General features: G+C 39.3%; 5 protein-coding genes, 2 long non-coding RNA genes and 4 other non-coding genes across 11 annotated transcripts; 4 read left to right on the top strand and 7 right to left on the bottom strand.

Annotated features, from left to right (window-relative positions):
• Positions 1–220: 220 nt before the first annotated feature.
• On the bottom strand, positions 221–25009 carry LOC117785570. The gene is made up of 3 exons (XR_004617516.1): positions 24993–25009; positions 10217–10218; positions 221–574 (listed from the first exon to the last, which is right to left on the bottom strand). It is a non-coding gene; the product is annotated as an uncharacterized LOC117785570 (long non-coding RNA).
• LOC117786010 lies at positions 616–834 on the bottom strand. Its single transcript, XR_004617544.1, has one exon. It is a non-coding gene; the product is annotated as a small nucleolar RNA U3 (small nucleolar RNA).
• On the bottom strand, positions 1070–1151 carry Trnal-aag. The gene has a single exon. It is a non-coding gene; the product is annotated as a tRNA-Leu (tRNA).
• Trnal-aag lies at positions 2484–2565 on the top strand. The gene has a single exon. It is a non-coding gene; the product is annotated as a tRNA-Leu (tRNA).
• LOC117786011 lies at positions 2988–3206 on the top strand. The gene has a single exon (XR_004617545.1). It is a non-coding gene; the product is annotated as a small nucleolar RNA U3 (small nucleolar RNA).
• On the top strand, positions 6196–7207 carry LOC117785571. Its single transcript, XR_004617517.1, has 2 exons — positions 6196–6669; positions 6740–7207. It is a non-coding gene; the product is annotated as an uncharacterized LOC117785571 (long non-coding RNA).
• Positions 10559–12528, bottom strand: LOC117785559 (glutenin, high molecular weight subunit PW212). The gene is made up of 2 exons (XM_034623643.1): positions 12319–12528; positions 10559–12262 (listed from the first exon to the last, which is right to left on the bottom strand). Exons 1-2 carry the CDS (start codon positions 12468–12470, stop codon positions 10801–10803), a joined length of 1614 nt encoding a protein of 537 aa, XP_034479534.1. The 5' UTR covers positions 12471–12528; the 3' UTR covers positions 10559–10800.
• Positions 13024–13755, bottom strand: LOC117785569. Its single transcript, XM_034623656.1, has one exon. It carries the CDS (start codon positions 13635–13637, stop codon positions 13260–13262), a length of 378 nt encoding a protein of 125 aa, XP_034479547.1. The 5' UTR covers positions 13638–13755; the 3' UTR covers positions 13024–13259.
• LOC117785566 lies at positions 14017–14542 on the bottom strand. The gene has a single exon (XM_034623652.1). It carries the CDS (start codon positions 14483–14485, stop codon positions 14048–14050), a length of 438 nt encoding a protein of 145 aa, XP_034479543.1. The 5' UTR covers positions 14486–14542; the 3' UTR covers positions 14017–14047.
• Positions 18023–19446, bottom strand: LOC117785561. Its single transcript, XM_034623646.1, has 3 exons — positions 19160–19446; positions 18371–19095; positions 18023–18319 (listed from the first exon to the last, which is right to left on the bottom strand). The coding sequence occupies exons 1-3, from the start codon at positions 19424–19426 to the stop codon at positions 18070–18072; spliced, it is 1242 nt and encodes a 413-aa protein (XP_034479537.1). The 5' UTR covers positions 19427–19446; the 3' UTR covers positions 18023–18069.
• Positions 21825–22847, top strand: LOC117785568. Its single transcript, XM_034623654.1, has one exon. The coding sequence runs from the start codon at positions 21885–21887 to the stop codon at positions 22311–22313; it is 429 nt and encodes a 142-aa protein (XP_034479545.1). The 5' UTR covers positions 21825–21884; the 3' UTR covers positions 22314–22847.
• Positions 25010–25343: the final 334 nt, after the last annotated feature.

Genomic DNA, 25343 nt, shown 5'->3' on the forward strand with positions numbered 1-25343 from the left:
ACAATACCCATTTGTAATCGCTTCATTTAGGAATAACAACTTTTGCACAAAATCCGGAAACTGTTCAAAAATTCACTGAAAGTAATTTAACATTCCACTTTTCCCCATTTTGTGTCCCACAACCAACCTCCTCGACCTTTATCGCATACGCCATTTGCCAACTCTTAAAAAAGTAGCTTGGAACTATTTAAAGTTTTTTTTTCTTTTTTTTTGCCCTCGAATACGTATCGTACTTTTATTGCCATTCTCTATTATTTGTTGCTGTTGTTGCATGTGCATATTATGCCCCGAAGGCATTGGAATACGGAACAGAGAACCCACCCAAACAACAAGAGCGATGGTTATGAAAAAGTACTTAACGTGCACAAAACTTATGTGCCAAGAGTCTTTCTTCGGTATTGCCAAGCTCAAAGTTACAACGACACACATTTTTTCTCTAGCTGCTCAACAACAAGCTGTGGATAAAAAGTTCATTTGGGGGATGAGCTGATATCGACTTAAAAAATTTTGTGAGTCGAAGAGTAGCTCGCAATTTCCTTCATGCTAATGTCGAACGCACTTTTCAGAAAAGTTTCTTGCTACCATTTTAAATTAATTTGTTTAAAAATTGGGAACACCACTCAGAATTCGTTCTATTCGTGTTACCGAGCGATCATCGAAGCGTAATACTCACAATACGTTGTGACTAATGTCACTCCGCAAAAGAGCATCACGCAAAACCTCACGCTGCCGAATAAAACGATCCAACTCATCAACGCGGGTGTTAAAGGCTTTCAGTTAGTGTGAAAGTAAGTGAAGACTGACTACAGAAATGATCCTGTGAAGTATAGTCTTAATTGTTCAACGCCCATCACAGTGCTCCTCACTGCAGACAACCTAGAACCGATTGAGAATTCTAAGCAAACGAACGCAAAAAAGAAACGTACACGAGGTTTGCTGACGTCATTGCGCATTGGCCGCTTGCTTGTGAAAATGCGAGCGCACAGCCATGATCGGCAGCTAGAGCGTTTTCTTGCTCTCATATTGTTATCAATTACAATTAAAAAATTTCAAAAAGAAATATTACTCTTGGCAGCGGTGGGATTCGAACCCACGCCTCCGAGGAGACTGGTGCCTTAAACCAGCGCCTTAGACCGCTCGGCCACGCTACCATTTGCTGACAACGTGCCAAATGCGCTATTAAAGATAGCGTCGCTTCATGCCCTCTCAATCAGTGCGATTTTGGTTGACTTTGTTTTCGTGCCGTTTACGTTGGCGATGACGTAACGAGACCGTAGTAATATTTTCATGTTCTACTATTTTTATGGCCACATGGGCAACACCTTGAGTTTATTTTGTTGCCACACTGCGGCGCATATAAATGCGCTCATTGGGTAAATGTCAATGGAAGAAAATCAATTTCAGTTGCTTCGATACTTGGGTATATCCAATCCTTCTGTATTAAAATGTTTATTAGTTTTAAAAACTGTCAGCATTTTGGTTTAGACAGCTTGGAAATGCGTTTAAAATTCAAATGAAAATGCGAATTTATGCGTGATGTAAAAGGGGAGAAGTCCCATACATACATACATGTAGGCATATATACTTACATATATGCAACCGCAGCAACAATTTCCCGTTGACTTTGTTATTGTTCTTGTCTGTTGTTGCACCCATAAACAGAAGCCGGCGACAGGCAACTCTCTGGAAAAGCAACTCAACGTAGCATCCGCAATGAAATTAGAAAATTGCAATAAAAATCTTTGCACGGGCGACAAGCAAAACAAAAACAAAGTCTGCGGTTTTTCTGGCCGAGTCTCGTCTGAGGGGGTTAAGGTGAAGGTGAGGGATAGTAACATTTGTGGTTTCATTAAAATGCCAGCAAAGGGCTGCAAAAAGCAGCCACAGCCGCGTCAGCATACAAAATATTTCCCACACACCCATGAATTTGCTTAAATTTAAGGCGTTCAGCATGCAAATAATTGCCAAGTTGTAAATTTTTAATGCCAACCCGTGTAAAATGTAAAAAATCACGTACAGCTTCAATTGAGCAGCAGGCGGAGCAAAGCACTAATGGAGTTAATTGTGGGTATTACCTGGAATCTCCGGCACGGCAATGAATACTCTCTGACCATGTCCAATAGTATTAAATTAAATTTCAAACAATTGACATACCGAAATGCCAAAGAAATCCAACAAAGGCGCATTGCAGGCGCATTCCAGAAAACAAACTCAATTGAAATGCAAGGCTCGTGAAGGATGTTGAAAAGAGTGGGAAACAAATGAATGAGTTGACTAAATAGTTTAGCTGACAAGGCAAAAAAGGGACATTTTTATGCACAGTGAGAGTAAATTCAATTTAAAGGAACAATAAGTTAAATTTATTTAATGTTCTAAATTGTTTACAAAATGATTTCATTTGCATTTGTATTAAAACAAACGTTTCTAATACCCATAGAAATTGCCTTTACACTATAACAGTATTTGGCGTCGCCAGCAGACATGGTAGCGTGGCCGAGCGGTCTAAGGCGCTGGTTTAAGGCACCAGTCTCCTCGGAGGCGTGGGTTCGAATCCCACCGCTGCCAAGTGATTTTTTTTTTTTTCGACAACGGGGTTTTTAAATTTAAATTAACTGTTTATTAATTTAAAATTTTTTTTTATTGCTTGTGACATTAACATATGGCTTGGAAACGGTAACAAAAAACCATAAAACTGACATACACATTTATTAAACGTTTTAGTTATATGTATGTTAATATACATGTATTTAATTATACTTATTTATATTTTTTTGGTAAATAAAATTAAATAAAGTGAACATAATGTCAGCATCGCAACAACCGCCAAGGCGTGCCATGCGGCCGCATACAAACACAACAAGACTCGATACGGCGGTGACGTCAAGCAACCCTCAAGTGTGTTTCTTTTTTGCGTTTGCTTGCTTAGAATTCTCAAGCGGTTCTAGCTTGTCTACAGTGAGGAGCACTTTGATGGGCGTTGAAAAATTAAGACTATACTTCACAGGATCATTTCTGTAGTCAGTCTTCACTTACTTTCACACTAACTGAAAGCCTTTAACACCCGCGTTGATGAGTTGGATCGTTTTATTCGGCAGCGTGAGGTTTTGCGTGATGCTCTTTTGCGGAGTGACATTAGTCACAACGTATTGTGAGTATTACGCTTCGATGATCGCTCGGTAACACGAATAGAACGAATTCTGAGTGGTGTTCCCAATTTTTAAACAAATCAATTAAAAAACAAACCCAATAGAAAAGTACAGGGTCTAAAAAAGAGTGTTAATCTTAAAATAGAAATGAAAATGTTTTCAGGTTGCTTTGTTTAGCGCTGCAATTAAAATTGTCGAGAAGTGACGACCGTTTTTGTTTGAAGGGTTTTTAGCATCGCCCCCAAACCTCTCTTTCAAGCAGTGAAGTGGCAGATTTACGGGTTGTTATTGTTGAAGTTTGCTTCGTGCTCAAGGCGTGTTGGACAGATAATTTCCACTTTTTCTCGTGCTATAAAAAATGGTTACAACTTTTTTGCTAATTGGAAGTGGCGGCACTTTTCTAATTACTTTGTGCAGAGCATATGGAAAACCCTTGAATGTATGAGTACGTGTTTTTGCCTTAATTTAGTGACACGGTGACTAATATAATGAGAATGTTGAGTTGGCTGGGAAAACTTAAGGAGAAAATTATATATATGTATTCCGCAGTGGTCTTTTTAACAATGTAAATTTATGGAAATCAATGTAAATAATAATATTAGATTGAAGAAGGAGGAAATTTGTAGAGGACCCTTGGTAATTGAATTCATTCGGCACGCAGCAACAATTAAGAGTTGCCTACTCGTGTCAATGGTTTGCGTGATCGTAACATTTCTTTGCATTTGGGTTGTCCTCGGGGGTACTTTTATAGGACTCGACACGTAGTCGAAATGTGTTTAAGCAATGCAATGCAAAGCAAATGCGAATACGAATAGAGTACTGCAAAAAGTAGTACTGGCATAAAAATACATTTGAAATGTGGAAAAGCAAACCGCAGCATTGTCAGCAAACATTGAAACATCATAATTATCGTTTTCATCATCATCAACAGTGGGCCGGACTCATGTTGCTGATGCTATTGCAAGTGAGGGAAGGAATCGATGCTGTAATTGATGTCTTTGCGACATGTTTTCAAAGTGTTTACGTTGGGAATTACCCAAGTGACGCAGTGTATAAGTATCTCTGTTGCCGTGTGAGTGTGTGTGTGGGGGCGGGGACGGGGGGGTTGTGTCACGCCCATTGCTAGTTGACAGCCTGCCGTTTACGTGCATTTAATGAAATGTGCTCCAAAATGGAAGCACGTTTCGGGCATCTATTTAATGAGCCTGGATGTGAAGGCAAAATGCTTTTCCTCACCACATGCCACATCCTGAGTCTCCAGGAGACGATGAAGTGGCTCGTGAAATTTTTTAAATGTCGCAACGTAAATTCAATTTTCATTTACAGGATTCGGGTAACAACAGAACTGTCAGCTGCATCAGCTACATCAATTGCATTATTCAATGGCACTCACCACTTACTGTGAATTCTCTTCTTAAGCCGGCTAAAGCAATATACTCCTACATATATGTAACATATAGATATCTGCTATACTAGTTCTCACAGTCAGTCCTCTTCCTGTTGGCATTGGGGAGAAGCAAACCGCATTTTAAAATTCATGTGTGTACGCTCTCAACAATTCCCCACAAAACAAAATGCGATTAAATGTGTGGAAAATGCCGCAGGATAAACCACAATGGGTTAAGCCAGCGTCTTGTTTGCACATGTGCTGCAAGGTGGCCAACACCCACCTGCCTACCCTGCCCCTACACATACCTACATGCATATATAAAGTCAGACGCCGACCCATGTCGAAGGTGCTAAAATGCGTTAAACATAACATGCTAATTCCAGTTGCCTGAAGTTTCAATCTTTCAGCTTCACCTTGCTACTGGCCCTTACTCCCCCCCCGAAGGAGGTAAGACTCGACGTAATACGAGCGTTCTGTGTGCCATTTGATACTAAACATTTCCAGGTAGTTGCCTTTGTGATGTTTGCAGCGTTGCAAACTTTTGTGGTCACAGACAAGCATACTGTCTGATTGTGGGCGTGGCAATGACAAGCTCTTATTTGAGCAATGCTTGAAGAATGTTAAAGATGTTGTTTTTAATCAAATATTTTTAAATTTTTGGTCAAGTCAAAGTCTAATTCGCTTATCATGGTTAACAAATATCGCTTAATTGTCTCAGAACAATGTGTATTTTAAGCAATTGTTAAGCCAAGACTTTTTCTCTTTGTTCAAAATAATCTTATTCAATCTAGCTAAAAGTTTCATAGCGGTTAAATGAATAAATTGGAATGCAATTTACACAATTTGATTAGTTTTCAAACTTACTTCGACTGAAAAAATTGGAAATAGAACACAAAATGTTAACAAAACGACAGTTTTTCCAACTCTGACTAGTAATTTTTTTTATGTATTTTAATGATAAGATCGCAAAGTGAAGCATCACTATTAAGGCAAAGAATCGTTAAGGAGGTACATGCATCGGACCAACAATCATCAAAAATTTTTTAATAATATTTTGATGCCATTCGATGTCATAGAAAGGGTTAAAATACACTTGATATAAAAATGTGTCAACAAAAAAATAATAATACATAACACATAAAAATAATAGTAAAACAAATATTTAATGTACTATTAAAAAATATTAAATAGTTTAAAATCTAGTTGGTTAAATAATTATAATATTTATAAAATAATATAAACTAAAGTTTATTTGAACATAAGAAATTGTTTAGTCTTTAGTTCCAAATGTATAGCAGTCAAGAGAACTTAATATGTCTCGTCAAAAAATTCGATCGCAGCCCTGTCACAAAAGCTTGTTCAAAGCTTCCAAAGCTTTTCTTCTTTCGCTCTCTTCTTTGTATCAGCTGTTAGCGCAGAGCATTTCAGTTCGACGCGTTCAGTGTACAGTGTACGTGAACGTCATGGAGTCCGGTAAATATAGACCGACAAGCTTTATACACAAGCCGGCTGTTCGTATTGGAATTGTTGTGTTGGTTGTGCACGCTGTGTGTTGGATCGGATGGAATGCCACTAATCGAGATGCCAACAACAACGGCGTCGCCTCAGTCAACGAACACCATCAAAAAATTCGAGCAGCAATTGATGGCAAAAATTAGAACTTAAGCTTGATAAACACTCCGACTAAAATTGCATAAGTATTGAATACAATAAGTGTCAGTTTTGATAATGCTAAACTTCAAATAATAACTGAACTCAATTTCCAAATCGTTTGTAAGCATTCGATAAGTAATGTATTATATTTATGTATTTAAGTTTAATCGCCGAAAGCTTTTAAAAAATTGGTTAGAACAAAAAAAGCTCTATGAAGTGGTGCGCGTGCAAAAAAGCGCTTGATCCAAAAAACAACAAATATCTTGCACAGTGGTTACAGATATCATTTTATAAATTACAAATTGTTTATTTTTGAAGTTTTGTATATATTTATAATAAATGAAATATTGAATTATGTTTGTATAAAAAGTAAAAGTAAATTATTGTGTAGTAATTATTTAGCTTTGGAGTAAGAGCATGAGAAAATACCGCTCTCTTTAAGATCAACAAGTTTCGCTCCCGGATTTGCATACATACCTGGTATGTACAATGTACATACATACATATTTATACATTTGCATTTATAACAGCTTAAAAAATGACTTCTCAGATGGATATTAAAATTAGCGCAGTTTAGTTGTGGGTTTTACCTCGGCGACGTTGAAAGACAAGTCTTAAATTTAATCTTCAGTATGTGGAGTGCGTTGTGTACGTGTATTGGACTCTTGGTGTGTTGTCTCTTCACCTGGCATATCGATGGACTCCCTCAAGAAGACTTTCTGGCACAACCTCCACGGTCATTTGATAATATTCAAGGTCTCGAAATCCCTCCCTTCTCCCGAATTCAGGCACCAGCCCGTGAAGAGTTGCCTGATCTTTATCGGGTGTATGCGCCAAATATCTTGGTTACGCCAATAAGTTGTCCGACAGGTTTTACAGCGGTCGGTATAAGGTGCAGAAAGATAGCCTAAATCAAGTTCAGAAAATAATGAGTTTAATTGTTAATATAATGTCAACAACTGTATTTTGTGAAAAAGTCTGTAAAAAAATAAAAATTTACTATAAAATGATTGCCTAATTATTAAACTGCCTAATTATCAAAACGATACGTATGTATATGCAAATTTTAATGGTACTACTCTAGGAAAAAAAACCATGAGTGGATCTAATATCATTATTTAAAGCTGCCAAAATAGCTCTTGATCCAAATAACATAAAATTACTTGCACAGTGGCTTGAGATACATTTTTCCAGGTAAGAGGCTGAAAAAATTCCAGTCTCTTGAAGATCCACAATTTTTGTTTGCAGAACTTTTGCGCTCAATGCTCCACTACTAGTGAGTTAAAGCTTTATGTGATAAGCGATGCATTGTATGTTTAAGCATTTATAAAAGCTCAAGAATTGATTGGATAAAGACGTTTCCGACGGTTCGCTCAATGAGACCAGTTTAGTTTGGGATACAGCTCGGCGACGTGTGTTGGCCAAGTTTAAACTTGATCTTTAATATGTGGACAAAAGAAATGTTTATTCGTATGTGCGTTGGACTCTTGGTGTGCTGTCTCTTCACTTGGCAGAGCGAAGGAGTCCCTCAACGAGAGAGACACCAAATTCAGACACCACATTCAGCGGCTCAATATTATTATAACGAAGAAATCCCGCAAAGATACTTTCTTCCAATTGATGCACCATCTCCACTGTCCCGTAAACCGATTCAAGGACCAGGAATACCATCTCCACTAGCTCGTGATGACAGATAGGATCCAGATAACAGTAATGGCCCACTAGCAAGTATTTTCGTTGCGCCATTAGCTTGTCAGAATGGCTTTAAAGCGGTCGGTGATAGGTGCCGAAAGATAGCCTAAAACAAGTTCAATAAATAACGAGTTTACTCTCTATTGTGTTTAGTGAATCAAAATTCCGTAATAAAAAACATAGTTGAAAAATGATTGTTTAATTATTAAACTGCTGCTTGTCGTTGGCAACAGTTTCGGTTCGGACTCAATCAAGAACATTTTCTGATTAAATATATCGGATGAACCAAACGAAATATGCAGATTATAACGATATTATTATAATTGCCCACCTCTAATTCCGGTCTCTTTAAGATCAACAAGTTTTTTTTGTACAACTTGTGCACTAAAAGCTCCACGACTTGCGAGCGAAAGCTTTATGTGATAAGCAATGCATTGTATGTAGAAAGCTTTAGTAATGACTTGAAAAATACTTCTCGTACGGTCCGCAAAATGAGCTCAGTTTAGTTTTGTGATACACCTAAGCGACGCGTGAAGGCTAAATTTAAGCATGATCTTCAATATGTGGACAGAAAAAATATATATCCGTATGTGCTTCGGAGTCTTAGTGTGTTGTTTCTTCAGCTGGCAGAGCGAAGGAATCCCTCAAGGAGACTTTCTTCGCATTGAGACACCATTGCCACAGACTCGTGATAAGGTCCAAGCTGAAGGAATTCCTCCAAGAAGCTTTCTTAAAATTCAGGCACCATCTCCACAGGACCGTGATAACATTCAAGTCCAAAATGATGCGGATGGTCCACTCGGAAGTATCTTTGTTAGTCCATTAGTATGTCCGGAGGGCTTCAAAGCGGTCGGTGAAAGGTGCCGAAAGAAGGCTTAAAACAAGTTCAGAAAATAAAAGTTTTGTATTTCTCAATATTGTGCCCACAACTATGTTTTGTGAATTAAAATTCGGTAAAAAAAAAACATACAGCTTACTGAAAAATGTTTGCCTTATTATTAAACTGCAGGTTGAACTCTATCCAAAACATATCTGATTAAATATTTTGAGCAAAACGAAATATGAAAATAACGCTAACTTTCTACAGTTAAGCAGTTAAGAGCAAATTTAATTTTTATAGATTGAGAACTCTCTCTTTTAGATCAACATTTTTTGTTTCATTGCTCTTGAGCGAAATCTCCTCCGATAAGCGATATATTAAACTTTTGTATGAATTATAAATGCTTATAGCTGTAGGTGCACGCATAAAAGCTTTTGAAATTTCTTTGATAAAGACTTCCTGGACGGTCCACAAAATGAACCCAGTTTAGTATTGGAATATAGCTCGACGACGTGTGAAGGCGCAGCTTGAACTTAATCTTCAAAATGTGGACAGAAAAAATATATATCCGTATGTGCATTGGACTCTTGGTGTGCTGTCTCCTAACTTGGCAGAGCGAAGGATTCCCTCAAGGAGAGGGACACCAAATTCAGACACCCTCTCCACAGGCCCGTGATAAGATTCAAGCCCAAAATGGGGCGGATGGCGACTTCGGAGGTATCCTTGTTATATGTCCGCAGGGCTTCGTATGGCAGGGTGGACGGTGTCGAAAGCCCGCCTAAAACAGCCTTATTAAGAGGTTACTTATTAATATAGTGCCCACATATGTGTTTTTTGAATTAAAATTCAGCAATAAAAAGTCTATTTAATTGAAAAATGGTTGCCTAATTACTAAACTGAAGATCGTTATTTTCAGCAGCTGCGGGTTGTACTCAATCAAGAACATTTTTGATAAAATACGAGTATGTCTAAGCGAAAACGAAATAACGTGTGTTGAGTAATTTCAAGTTTATTTTAGTAGCTTATGAATAACATATGTATAGATACGTGCTCAGAGTGTATAAATACTTTTCTAAATTATATTATAAATAACTAAATACTTTACATATATATGAGAAATGCACACTCTTAAAACTAGATCCGTTAGTTCTTCAGGCTGGCATTCGACAGCGTCCAAGATACAATTTAAAGCGCGGTGGACACTTGGTTGATGCGTTATGCCTTATTGGAGTCGTTGTGGCCATTACAAATAGGAACACCAACATTATTAGCAGCTGATACAAAAACTGACTTCCGAATAGTTTCATATTGGTTTGTCGGAAAGAATGACTCTTAGTCAGGGCGTCTAAAGTGCAACTAAACATGTTTACTTACACGAATCCAACTTTATATAGAGACAACAAGCCAGCTATCATTACTGAGTGCGGGGACAGCTGACTATTTATGATACCCCGGGGATTAGTTTCAACAAAATTACGGCACGAGCAAGTCGAATAAAAGTATTCCCCATGCTACCACTCGGATGGTTGGCATTTGTACTTAAACATCTACTGTTATTGTCATTATTATTTTCTTTTTATCTATGCATTGTGATGTCACACTCGCCATTATTCTGGTTAATAAGTAAATGAAATCAATGACGCACTTGATGCCACTTTTCAGTGGAAAGACTCGTACACCTCATAGGGGCGTATAATAGGGTTTTGCGTAGGTTATAAATAATATTCTATTACAAGTATTAATATATATATATCTAATTTCATATTAGATATTTATTTCCAGTAAGCAGCAGATTTAAAAAAAAATGCACAACAATTGATCAGCTTACAATTCTATATTGGATTATTCACAGACGGATCTTTTTTGCAAGTCTTTATTAATTATTCAATCTAGTCAATCACAAAATAGTTTTTTTCAAATGGCACAGTGGTTGAAATTCGATAACCCCACCTAGCATATCAAGAAAATAAAGTGTTTATTTATAGCCGAATCTTTGTTGCAATTCTATATTAACTACTCAATACTTTATCTAGCCAATCTGTATAATTTCTTAGTCAAGTAATTAGATTAGAAATAAGTGTTCATGTTTAAAATTTATTTTATGCGCTTGCACGGCAACGTCCACCATTCAAAGACTTTCCATCGGTACATTTCGGATCTGTGTTCAAGAGGTTGCGATTTACTATTAACGGATTATCGCCCTTAGTTTGAGACATTGGGTCAACAAGTCCATGGCTTTCTTCGGCTAATTGGGGCGATAAAAATTCCTTTGTATTAAAAATGGTCGAAATATTGTCTTCAACAGTGCTGTCGACTGGATTACTGCCCAGATTAGGATGCGGTTTGATTGTACTGCCAACATGCGCGTCTCCAGGGTTCTGACTTTGACCTTGTCCAGGAAGTGGCTGGATTTTATTGGGAGAGACTTCCTCACTGGGTTCCTGGAAGTGGAATTCGGAATAATCTGTGGGACGTGGTTGAATTGTGCTGCCAGATTGTTCAAATGCGTTCGAGTGAGGACGTGGTTGTATGGGGTTGCCAGATGGCTTCTCTCCTGATTGCTGGAATGAGGTTTGATCGAAATTGCTTTGTCCCGGTCTTGGCTGTAAGGGATTGTCAGCGTTGCCAGATTGATCACTGCCTGGTTGTTGAAATACAGTGGAGCCCGGACTACCATGTTCCGGGTGTGGCTGCACAGTGCTACCAGCTGTTTCAAAGTTAAGCTGTGAAGTGTCTTGACCATTCGAGTGAGGACGTGGCTGTATGGGGCTGCCAGACTGTCCGTCTCCTGGTTGCTGGAATGGCGTTTGATCAGCATTCCGTTGTCCTGGTCTTGGCTGCAAGGGATTGTTAGCGTTGCCAGATTGATCATTGCCTGGTTGAAATACAATTGGATCAGTACCGCCTGGACGTGGTTGCAATGGATAGTTAGCATTGCCAGCTTTTGGGAAGTTGGACTCCGAAGTGTCTTGGCCGTCCGAATGAGGGCTTGGTTGAAACACCGTCTGATCTGGCTGCTGGGGTTGACCTGGCCTAGGCTGTAGGGGTCCGACGTATCCACCGTAACCGGGTCTCATTTGGTCATTTTGTCCTCCAAAACCACCACCGTGTCTATGTCCTCCAATGCCAGCTCCCTGACGGAATCCAGCACCTGGCTGTTCTGGTTGCTGGGGTTGACCTGGGCTCGGCTGGAAGGGTCCGACGTATCCGCCGTAACCGGGTCTCATTTGATCAACGTATCCAACGTCTGGCTGTCCTCTGAAACCATTACCATGTCTATGTCCCCCGATGCCAGGTCCCGGTCGGAATCCAGCAGCTGGCTGAACCTCAAAACCTTCTCCAGGTCTTTGACCTGTGTACCCAGAGCCAGGTTGACCTGGATATCTTTGTCCCTGCTGCCATTCTCCATATGAATGTCCACCATATCTGGGATCCTGACCGTGTCCAAAGCGGTTAACACCTCGGTAGCCATCGTGGAATTGATTGGAATTATAGTCATGTCCGTGATGTGATTGACCGTCATGATTGTAGTGTTCATGGTGATGATGTAGCTCTTCAGGCCTGAATTTGGATAGAGTGATATAACTAGGAAAATTATGTTAAGGCTGTCTACTCACCTGTGAGCCTGAGAATAGGCTCCTCCTCCCCAACCTCCAGCATATTGATGCTCCGTCTGGAAGTGATGCGGTGCTTGGGATTGCACTAGATGCGCACTTAGAATGGTAATCAGCAACGTCCCAAGCGATAAGGTCCATAGCTTACAAAGCATATTTCCGTTTCAGATTCAGTCGAGCTATTATTGATGACAGTTCAATTGAGACTGACACCATCTCGTCGTGTTTTCGATTAAGTGAACCTATAATCAAGCAAGCATTCAAAAGCAACTTGCTTGATAAGCCGGTCTGATTAAGGCATCTCTTATACTGTTGAACAGTGATTACTTTGGAAAGAATTCGATTATCGCTTATAAGAGCTAATGAATAATAATTATGCAAACAAATGATTTCGGATTAGGATGCACAAATTTGAATAACTTTTCGAGTATATTCACCTATGAGTCGCAAGCTTATTTAATTGTATTTATACAACAATTACGAATAGATCTCTCATCATGTATCATCAAGTGCTTTTTTTTGTTCATTTTTATACCCATAACTCTCACCGAACTGAACACTATACGTACTCGTAATGCTGATGTCAAGATAACATGTATATTGTACAATATACTTACAATTCCACGGAAGGGGAATTTTTAAAAATACATTGTGATTTGAGCATATTGAATAATTCATTTGTTTTGAAAAAAAAAAAAAACACAAATGTAATTGAAGAGATTTATTAATATTTTTAGAGATACATACGATTATAATACTTTTAATGGTCACTTGACATTTTTACGTGTTCAAGTATTGAAGGGTATTTAGGTTTCGATCAGGTAGAAAAGTAATTTAACAATCTTCACGCGTAGTAATAACAGTGATTGCAAAACATAAACTCGTTATCACTCTTTATATTATTTATTTAATGTATGTCTTAAATACAATGTGTTCAGCTCTGTTTAAGCCGATTTGCGACATCTTCCCGCTCGCAGCTGAAAACCTGGCCCACAAACTGGCAAAGTGTCCACCAGAATTCGATTGTCAAGTACGGGCAGCTCCGTTGTTGTTGTGCTATTCGAATCCGGCTCTGAATCCGAATCCAAATCCGAATCGGTATTTAGTTTATCCAAAGACAATGTTGTTGTTGTGTTCAAAGGCAACTCGGTGCTGTTACTCAAGCTAATGTTAGTGGTGTTCCAAATTTGAATAGCTTCACTTTTGTCATCCGGAAAAACGATACGATCATCTTTGGTAACAGCACATAGACGTGTTTCAGCTTCACAGATATTCCATGCCACAAAACCCAAGAGAAGAGCGTTTACGGCTTTGAGTGGCATTGTTTATTCGTTTATCGAGAGAGAGCAATGATAAATAAAACGCGTTTGTTTGCTTCCACAGAGCTTTCGAGACTGACAACAACGATAGCTGAGTGAAGTAAAGTTGATGATCCACAGACAGACTGTGGGAGAAATAAACAGAGCGACCAGAGCAGCACTTGAGATAAGAATTGACTGTTATTACCTTGATATAACCAATAAAAAAAAAAACATAACAGAGCGTGCTCTCTTCGCAATTCCAAACTGGAAACTGGAAAGTTTAAGCTGAAGCTTTTTTCTGTACTGCGCTGTGATATGTAAACATAAGTCTAACTTCAAAGCACTACAGTGCTCATCAGTCGCATAAGACCGACTGAAAATTTGAAAAACTGAAGACACATTTTTTGCGTACGATATTTATTGAAATCTTTCTATGCTTCCTTCCGACAATGAGACCCCGACAGTTTAAGACCATCTCCACAAATGGGAAGTGTGTCCAGCGTAATGCGTGGTCCGAATTCCACTTTGGTTGGTATCATTGTTTTAGCTTCGGATACTATTGGGGACTCTGACTGTTCAGTTGAATGCTCCTGTGCAACTTTCGTCGTCTGTTCAGCTGAATCCTGAATCGTCTCATTTTTGGATATAATTGATTTCCATTGTATGTCTGCTTCCTGCTGTTTCGTCTCATTCGTGGTCAGAACTGGATTTGTCTTGCGAGTGGGCATCATTATCGTTTTGAATTCATCCGGAAACACAATGCGATCATCGTTCAATTGACGTGCCTCACACTGTGGGAACGGGAACTGCAGCCACAACAACAACAATGTGAGGGTTAAGGGTAATTGGGACTTCAGTTTAATTATCATCTCGTTAAAACACGTTCACTCTACCCAAATTCGCATTCAAGACTGAGACAACTAACTGTAAGAGTGAGAGCTTCAGCAACCAACTATCTTTGAGAAGTGCCCAGTTTCCAAGTTGCTTAGTCAGTTGTAAGTTGTTGTCGGTTCATACTAGCGATAAGAAAAAACACGAAACACAAACTTGTATAATTGCATTCATAATGTGATTGATTCACTTGATTGAGCTTTAAAGTGCACTCGCAATATATTTATATCATTGTTAAGTCAACATTCATTGACAAAGTTAAACTGAGGCTTAGCTTTAGATTAATGATATACGAGTACAATATTGGTGGGAGTATATTATATAAAAGTATATTTAATTATGTTTGACTAATTTTATAAATCGGTTATTAAATATTTTCCGATTGCTACACCGATTTTTGTTTATTGTCATTCGAATCGAGTTCAATTTCAATTTATTTACTCAATTTATCGTATTATTTATCGTTATTGTAACATTGTTAATTAGTTCAAAAATATTAAAACCATCTGTTTTGTATTCTATTGTTATGCAACCTGTTAATATAAATATTTCAGTTAGTTTCAAATTAGTCTGTTTATAATTTGAGTCACAAATTTCATAACCAAGTTGAAAAATCTCAGTCCCAACAAGTACTTAACTGTTTCAAAACTTTAATAATGTTAGAGTTCAAGCTTTCAGTTCTAGTTCAAGTTAGCTTTGCCTCATCTTGAGGTGTCTCAGCTTTTAGTGCCTTTTTATTAGGTAACCTGAGCCGCTCTTAATAAATGTCAGCTATTTAGGCTAATAATTTTGACAATTCTATTGTCATCCCAGCCCAGTCAACAACCACCCTCTGGCCTCATCATAAAAGTGCCAGCCTCTTAAAAAATTTGACGGTATGGCAAAAAGAGAAAATGCAAAACATAAAGATGTCATTTTAAATTTCATAATTTTTGGAAAGCCCTGGCAACCTTGGGTTAAATGCCGTAAAACCTTTTTGAGGGGCAGGTCCATTGTTAGAAATTCTAAATTCTGTATAGTATATAAAAATACATTAAAATAATGCGTGTTCGGCACTCTGGCAGCTGATGCGAGTCACTAACTGAGAGGGGCTTTTCCGGGCCACATGTCGTACAGTCATTTATTTATGACAGCCGCAGAGAAGGAAACTTGCAAAATGTATGCAAAAATAAATACATATACAAGTGAGGGTGTGTGTGCCAAATAAAATGCGAAAGTCAATTGAAAGCATATTTTATGAGAAAATGACAAAACAACAAAACGAGCAACGTTCCTTCCAGCCATAATTGCAGGTGGGCTGCCTTTTGTCTCTGAGTACGTCCGGAGTCTGAGTCGGACAATGGACGACGTCGGTTAATCAGCAGCATTTTGGCAAAGTAATCAGTAAATATTTGCAATTTTCTTGTTGCGCTTTTCCCCGTTTTCTCATTTTCATAAAAGCAAAGTTTAATTTGGCGGTTTTTTCATTTGGCATTGCATTTATTCAATGTCTATGTCTATCACATTGTTGTTATTGGCAACATTTTCTTTCATTCAAAAAATATTATTATTTTGCGAGGGGAAAAAATACTCGTAATTGCCATGGAATTTAACATTGAACATCGACTTGATCAACAGCTGAAGAGCTCTCAGCCTTATAAGGCCCAAGCGGCTTTCAAAACTGCCAAAATGCTCCACTGAAAACAACTGAAAAGAAAACTCTTTTATTGACACAGTCTCAGTTATATTTGGACAGTTGTGAGCAGAGTTTGTCACGCTTTATTAAAGTATATTTGCAAAATGTTCCGTGGCATCTTTTATTTGATTTTGTTGCTGACTTTTTACCAACAAGCTGCAGCCTTCGATAGTGAGATTGTCGAAGCCGAAACTACAAGTCCACATTATAGTTCTACTGTAAATAAGCCTGTTATGGAAGTACCCAAATGGAACCCGAGTGATGTAATTATTGTTAAGCCCTATAACATACTGGAAGCCAATTGCCCACAGGGTTATGTTCTGGCCAATAAACACTGTCATAAGCGAGTGAGAGTTGCGGCTACTATGATGTAATATGTAAACTATATTTAATAAAGTGATCAAGCTAATGTTGTATGAGAACAAGTTAAAGACACTACGTTTAATATGAAATAATCATTTCTGAATTAGGAAAATAAAAATTATTCTAAAAGAGTCTGTAATTTTTAAAAGTAAATTTACATTTAAGTTACACGTATAATAAAGAAATAAGAATTGTGACATAAGGATCAGTTTCTTTGAAAAATATGAATTTTAAAGGAAGTATACAATCTGCAACTGAATAACCTTTTAGCCTCAGCAGTTTTATTGTACACTGAAAAAAAAGACCAAGTTCTAAAATCAAGAACATTTATCTTAAATATTTTGTTCTTAAAATAAGATTATTTTAAGACCAAATTACTGAAACTAAGATTATTAATATAAAAAATCATAAAATCTTAATATTAGAATAAAAATCTTAAATTGTTAGCATAGTGTAAGTAGGTACTATTTCGTATAAAAAGAAAATGGTGGCGCCGTGGCGTTCTGGTTAGAGAGGCCGCTTCAATTGTGAAGCAGTACGCGGCGGTTCGAATCCCCCTTGTAACAAATTAAAATAACATTTATAAAATTACTAAAACAGAATAAAATGTAAATGAATCAAAACTAAAAAAAAAAAATAAATATAAAAAATAATTTTTACCTATTTTATTTTTAGATTTTAATTTTAAGAACATTTATTCTTAAAATAACAGCTTGGTCTTATTTAAAATGTTCTTAAAATCAAGATGTGTTCTCTTAATTCAAGAATTTGATGTTCTCGACGCAGTTTTTAGACCAAAAATCTTAGTTCTGAGACCAAAATCTTGATTTTAGAACATTTTTTTTATTAGTGTACTTATACTTAAAGCAGTCACTGTTTTTACTATCATATCCAGCCTTAATTTACGCACACACAGACAACCTTTGACCGCAATCGCTATTACGTTCACAACCAACCAACTTGGACTGATAGGCAGACAGTGCCTGCCATAATTTAGACGTCCATTAAGCAAAAAAGCAACACACGTCGATGGTAGGAAAGGGTGTTACGTACAGTCGCCATATGCCGCACTCCCCGCTGCTGTCATTAACAGGTAGCAGCTGCATTGACGTCCAGTACACAGGAGTCCAAGCTCCATTGGCCAGAAAAGGAGTGGGAAACGCCGTGTGGCGTATTAATTCAGGCCATAAAATATGGCTACACTTAGGCGAGGAACAGCGAAATTGACAAAGTCTCGACGAGGACATGACGTTGAGAGGAAGGAGAAGAAGGAGCTGACGATGAAGCTGGAGTTGGAGTTAGAGAACTCTGCGCTGAATGAGTTAATTAAGCGCCTCGCGGCCAGAAGCATAATTTGAAGTCGTTTATCAGTGACATTGCGGACGGTCGCTAAATGTAAATTGGCTTAGATCAGACACGAGTATACGTATGTTAGCATGTTGGCCCAGACAACGAACAACGAACAACTGGCAACATGGTAGCTTCATTATATTGTGCAGTATTTATTGGCTGACTACATTTATGTTACATATCCAGACCCAATGGATTTTTCAGCCAGGGATAGACAACTGGACACTTGTCACAGACGCTCATGTACCGTGTCTCTCCGGTGGTTGTCTTCTGGACATTGCAATGAACCGGTTGGCATTCGGTTTTAGTCCTGACCTCACAGCTCTTGAAGGGTTGACCCAACACTGGCTTTTTCACATACTCCAGCATGCGGGAAATGCCAGTCATGTAAACATCCGGATAGGTGCTCAAATGGTGCATGAATCTGTTGAAAAATGCAGGTTATAAAATGATCGATGCCATTAGAAGATCTTACTTCTTAAAGGCGGCAAAGTTGTTGCGTCCGCGTGAGAACCAAGCGGCATGTAGATACATGCCAAATGGAGCCCTGTTGCCCTGATAATGACGATTAAAGTTCTCGAGCATCCACTCGAACAGAGCATTCACATCGTCCTCGGGAGGATAGACACAGGCATCGATCATGGAACAGCTGTAGCCCTCCGTGTCAGTCCATGTGACCATGGGATTCACCCAGACACCGGGTAAGGCAGCACTCGGACAGGCACCGATCTGGCAATCCTGCACGGACAAATAGTCCAGCGTATAGGGCCACATGGCCGGATCATTGTACTGTTGTGTGGGCCAGGAGCTGTCGTAGGTCAGACCCAAGTTCTTGACCGCCTCGAAGGTGTTGTTGCCCGAGATTTGCAGGAAGGGCAAACGCATGCCTTGCACCGTCTTCGGATCGACCTTGGCGAATGTCTCAAGGATTTGCAGCTGTGCTCCAAACTCACGCTCAATTGTCTGCACATCCGCCTCACGCCAATAATCCGTACCATCTCCATGGGTCACCGAGTGCAGAGCAATCTCATGACCTGCATTATACAATGCATTCACACGCACGTAATCCGTATACTCGTGGGACAGAAAGAAGGTGCCTGTTGCCGGGCAACCATCGGGATTGGTCAAACCATCGAAGAGCAGATCATATTGGGCATAGTTGACGGCATTCACAGCATCGTCAAAGGTAATGGTAACGAACTGGTCGATGGCAAGTATATACCAATTATAGAGTATTTATTGACTTATTTAATATGGTCCTTACCTGCGGTATTTCCTTTTCCTTGCCCTTGAACTTGGGTCGTGGCAATGTTGCATCGGAGCAACGGCAATCGGGTAACTTACACTTGGTCGCCGAGCATCGTTCGGCTTTTTGGAGCACCTGTCTCTCCACTTGTGGTGCTGGCGTAGTCTTCACCTTATTCTTCGACTTCAACTTGTTCTTTGTCTTCCCCGTCTGCTTTTGGGCAGCGCTGAGCAAAGTTGTGGCTAATAGCACACCGAGTAATAATAATAAAACTGCGTATTTCATTTCTACAGTCTTCCAACTGCTACACAGACTCTTCTGATGACGACGGCGGCTTTTATAACTTGAGATCGAAGATCATATCTTATTGAGATAACAGTTTAAATACGATTTGCTTGTTGAACATGGCTCAGGGTGTGCCTATGTACTCGACGACCATATTTTCGGAAATGTTTTAATTTCCAAATAAATTAAGCAAATAAATGAACAAAACTAAAACAAGAACTACTTGAGGGATTGTTTTATTTCTTCAAGTTACTCAAAAGCACTGCAAACTTGCCTCAAGGACTTACAACAAGACATTGTTCAACTATAAACTGATAATTTCTAGAATGGTTTTCAAGCAATTTTCAATTACATGCGCATTGGCGTTTTGGCTCTAACCAAAGTCGAAAACTTGCCTCATTAGCATAGACCAAAGTCATGAACTTAACAGCTGAGATTTGCGCCAGCGAGTTGAGTGGAAAAGTTTTCGTGAAATCCAAATCGAAGCAACTGCACCCCCAAAAATTATGACAGGCCCAACAAATGCACTTGAAATCGTAAACAAGTGCTTCAAACTTTTGTGGCACGACAGAAGCTCTTAAAACAAAGCCAGAAATGTTCTAAAGTGTTTCCCAGCCACAAATACGAGTATACTTCCCATGCCCTTACTCTCCCCCCCGCAACCACCAAGCCCATGGCAACCCAGGTGATGCAGTGTGGCGGCCAATCAGAATGCCAAATCCGAACAGCGAACAGGCAAAAAGTCAATAGTCAACGACAAGTGGCAAGTGGCAAGCGGCAAGAACAGGAAAGTAGAAAATGTTCGCTTTAAGAATATGTCGCGGCAGCTGCAAGTTGCATGTTGTCATGAGCCGCTGGCGAATGCAGCGAGTGTCTGCAACGATGCGGATTTCTTGGCACGCATCCGACGACTGACATGGTGCACGCCTACAATTCATTTTGGTCACGTTCCAGGGCGTTGCCGACAGGGGTAGGTGCCCCGTGTGCCCCATTTGCCCACGTGCCCCAAAGCCAGCCAACCAACAGCCGGCAACGTCAGCACAGCCGACATCGAACGAGCACGATAAACTCTCGGCTTCAAGCGGAAGTGGGCGGCAGGCCATGCCCAGTAAACAGTCTCCATCTTCAATTGAGCCCACTGTCACAGTTCGTTGTCGGAGTTGTAGGGGCAACGCCAAACGCAACATGTTTGAGTGAGTTTGAAGCTCCCGGCCCACGTGACGTATGCGCAATGTGTCAAATTTGCCCTGTGCCTGTGCCTGCTGTATATATTTGCTCGTACTCATGCATAATAAAGATTGAGAACCAGCTTGAGACCTGAAAGAGTTTTCAATACTTGCAACTTGCAGATTTATTGAAATTTGATTGACAGCCAGCATGAATGAAGATGAATCAGCTCGTATATCTCCCCTGTCACAGTTCTCTCATTAGTTTCTGGCGCGTCAGTGCGTAAAATCAAAGTGAAAATTCAGTCGAGAGTCTCACGTGGCGCAAACTGCTTTAAAATGCAAATGCTGCACTAATAAAAATATAACTCATATGCGTGCCACAGATCTACCCCAAAAGAAAATCTCACGCACGTCTGAGTCGGGCACACAAAACTACAAAGGGGGCGCGGTTATTGCAACTGTCAAGGGAGGGTGACTCGGAGGAGGAGGGGGAGGAGGAGAAATCCGGGTTTGCCAATTTTCGCGATAATCACACAAACTAATTTGCATAGCGAATGAAATAGAAACGCGACTGCAAATCTGCGCTAATCAAATCAACAAAACACACAAACTCAATTTGCAGACCAAATTTATAGATATATTTACATATATGCGTGTGTTACAAACAAAGATGCTCTTTTTTTAAGTAAACTTTCTTATATGTCTTGTTGTTTTGAATAAAATAATCAAATTACAAATTTAAATTTAAATTTAAATTTAATCTCAGTATTTTTTAAATTTTATTGGAACTTAAAAATATCAGGAATAACAATAGAACATTAAGAAATATAGAAAAGTCAAAAAAAGTTTTATTTTAACTTTCTACGATTTTAAAACAATTAATAAACTTACACTATATACTGTTAGTTTAAATAAAAATAAATAAATATTCGAATAAATTTTAGATAAATAACTTACATACCCAACTTTTTCAATAGCAATTTTATAACAATGAATTCAATTATTTAGAGCAGTCAAAAAATTAGGTAAGTGTATACAGACGTCGCTACGGGTATTTTATTTGTCCATGTCCCAATCCCAAAGCTTATTTGCCACCAAAGATGTGCATTAGGATAAGTCTCTCGTAATACCTTTTTTTCAGCCTCTATGCTAATTTCATCTTATGAAATTGTATTTCCTGCTTGTTCTGCGCTATTTTTCCCCTTGTCTTACATTTCAAATAATTTTCGGTCAACACAAAAAAAAAAAGAATAGGAAATTTAAAAAAAAATTTGTAAAAGTTGCTGAGAATGTCAGGAGGAAAGCAGGGGGAAGAGGAGTGCAAACGTAAGCTGCAGAGCGTCGTCAAGTTCAACAGGAATCTGCAGAGGAATGAAGTACTTACCTTGCATTACCTGGGATTACCATATTTGGTCTTGTCCCGCACTCCATTGCTGCGCCTCAAGGTGCCCGTGAGCACCTTCAACTACCAGGATGGCGACAGATGGGGAATTGCCTTGCAACTGATCTTCACTTGCCCCGTCAACTATCCGCTGCAACTGCCGCACATAGATCTGGCCGAGAAGCGTAATGTGAGCACAGAACTGGAGATGAGTCTGCGCACGGAGATTGCCCTGACGCTGGAGAAGCATTTGGGTCTCTACATGATTGTGCCTGTTGTCACACAGCTGCAAATGCTGCTAAACAACGAAGTGCGACAATTGCCGTTGCAACATTAGTTTAAATTGCTTTGTGGCTGAAGGGAAGCTCGTAAATGTTGAGTGTATTTTGCTGTCCAAATGAGTGGACGAGTAGTTGTTGCCAGTCATCATCATGTAGGTATAAGTACAGATATACATAGGTAGGTCCTTGTTGTCTGGACGCGTATGTACGTGCACAAACATGTTTGCCGTAGTCCGTTGTAACTCACGCAGAATACGTGACTTCTGGCATTGGCGGACACTTTGAAGTATGCAACACTTGGCCAAACGTTAACACGTGCCAGCAAAAGGACGCGCCAGGACGACAGCTCATTAATTGGCGACCCTGGCACTTTCAGTGGCCCATCCCATCCCATTCCGTCCCGTCCAGCCTTAACTTATCTTTTATGCGCATGCCAAAGCATTTGACGTAGTTATCTAACTGAGAAGTGGAACTGCGCTTAGTTCCTTGCACATATCCTTGTTACATTTCCTTCCGCTGTCGCCGATCGAAATTGGATGTTAAAAAAAGAAAAATATATAGAATGAAATAAAGAAAATGTGGCAAAGACATTCGCAGCTGTAGTGTCTGAGAGCGCTGCAGTCGCTTCCTTGGGCGCATCCTGTTTATCCTTAAGCATGCAACATCGCAAAAGTCCTTTGCTCTCATGCCGGATGTCTCTGGGTAATTTAGATAGCTGCAGTTGTTGCTCACAACTTGCATAATGTCTCTTTCAAAGACTTTTTTGGGGGCCAAATTGCAAAAAACGAGAATCACAAAATACAAAAACACACACAGGACATGCATACGTCTAAAGGAGCAGCTTGTATCATACGAGTGCGGGAATGCCGAGCTTAAAGTCAGTGTTGTTCTGATAAGAAAACTCTAATAGGCAATTCAGTCAAAAAAAATGGGTAATAAACAGCAAACTACTAAGTAGAACCCAGAAGAGAAAGTTAGAAACAATTACAATATTAAATCAAAATCTTTAATAAATGGTACAGAATATATTTATTTAAATATGCAATAATTCTGAATTAAATAAATGTATTTTCTTATATTATCTAGAGTTTTTAAGATATTTCCGTACATTTCTAAAATTAGCTGCAGCTGCCACAATTTTGGGCAACTTGTAAGCCAAGCGCAAACATTACCGAGTAACGAGTAGAAGATACTTATTTCAATGGCATTCAATCTTTAATGCGGCTGTGACGACATTGGCGACTGTATGCCCGAAGGATTTGTGCGTAATGAAAAACTGTCACGGCATAAGATGAGGACGACAAAGACGAGGAAACAAGGATAAGGAATGAAGCTAAGCCTTCGCAGGTATTGCAAAATTGAAAAACGCTCGTTGAGCTTGTCGTGGCATTAAAATGGCAAATTTGTGTGCGTCGCCAATGCGGCAGGACATTCAGGACATTTATGGGCGGTAACTAAACGACGCCAGGCAGACAACGCCGGAGACAGGCCATAAAAACCGGCGACGCTTGCGTGATAAGCGCATAAATCAACTCCAGCCGAGATATAACATATGTACATGCATACTTACTTCTGACTGAGTTCTAGTCCTTGGTGATCTTTAAGTTGAGCATACGGTCTTAACCCTTGGCTGTCAGTTAACTCAGCTCGTAAAATCAACTGTCGCCGGTCCCCAAACAATTTTTTTTAATTATTTGTAATGCATCTACCAAACAACATTGCATTCTTCTTTTCATCCCCATCTTTGGAATTTGTATTTGCTAATTCTTTTCCTCCCCATCTTTTGAATTTGTATTTGCTAATTCATTGTCCTTCGAATTGTCTGGACAAAAAGTGTACAATGAAGTAATTAATTTGCAGGTAATTGTCGCTCGTTTTAAGTGCTGGCATTTGAAATGAGACAGGAACAAGTGAGAAACTGGCTGTTGAGAGTGATTTAGAGATACCCTGTAGTCTGCAATTAAATCGCTACCTCAAGCTTGTTTACTACGTTATGCAGATAAATTTTATGATACGACTGATAAACCTATTTGAGCAATAAGTTAGCAAGTAAATCCTGCAGCTATTTTTAGCCTCAATACAATTTCAGAATTCATTAAAACCTGCAAAAGTCCAAATCGCAACACGAATTGAATTTTCGATGGCTTATTGTGACCACAGCGGTCAAGATGGGGTCGTGGGTCTCTGTCTCTCTGACTTTCTGTCTTGGAATTTCAAGCTCATTGCTTATGCCCGAGCACGAAACAAATTCAAATTACAAATGATGTTGTCATTTGTGCGCTTTACGAGTCAACCACCCACAACCCACAAACAATAACCCACAACCCTCAACTGATGTGGCAGGCTGGTGGCAGAGGGTCGAGGATGTTGCAACGTGACGTTGACTTTGGGCAGTAAATGTTAATCCGCTGGCAATGTCTGCGCTTCATTTTGCGCGGTGTCAACTATTTAGTTTCCGGTTTTAACTTACGCCATAAACTCGGCATTATGTGTCCGCTTTTATTGCATACTTGCAGACGTCTCTCATGCCGCTTTCTTTCTCTCTCTCCTTCTCTCTCTCTCTCTCGCTTCATTGTTTCTTAATAATCCGGTCTGGCCATATACGGGACGAGAGCACACGTCCCCACATTAAGAATGTTTATGACCCCCAGCCGGTCAGTTCAAGGCGTCCGTCCGGATTGAAGTTCGGGCTCTGCAGCGTCTAGTTGCATGCCACCACACATTCTCGTACTTACATACATACACACACACATATATATTCTTGCGTTGCAGTCATAAATGCGCTTAATTGGCAATTTTTGTGTAAGCGTGTTGAAATTTTTATACGTTTTTCTCTTCTCTTCTTCTTCATGTTTGTAGAGCTTGTAAAAGTTGCAATCGGGTTGCCAGAATCATAAATAGAACATATGCTTTTGCAACTCACTGTAATGCCCATACTCATATTCTTTTTATATTTATCATTTTATGCACTGCTCTTGTTATTATATGGATATTCATGAATTTGCCGCGATTTCTGCCTGGTACGTGCCCTAAAAAGGTTATACTATTTATAGAGTCATTACTTAACCTCAAATTTACCATGGCTA

The sequence above is a fragment of the Drosophila innubila genome (genome assembly GCF_004354385.1).
Source record: "Drosophila innubila isolate TH190305 chromosome 2R unlocalized genomic scaffold, UK_Dinn_1.0 1_C_2R, whole genome shotgun sequence".
In the NCBI taxonomy this organism is placed as follows: domain Eukaryota; kingdom Metazoa; phylum Arthropoda; class Insecta; order Diptera; family Drosophilidae; genus Drosophila; species Drosophila innubila.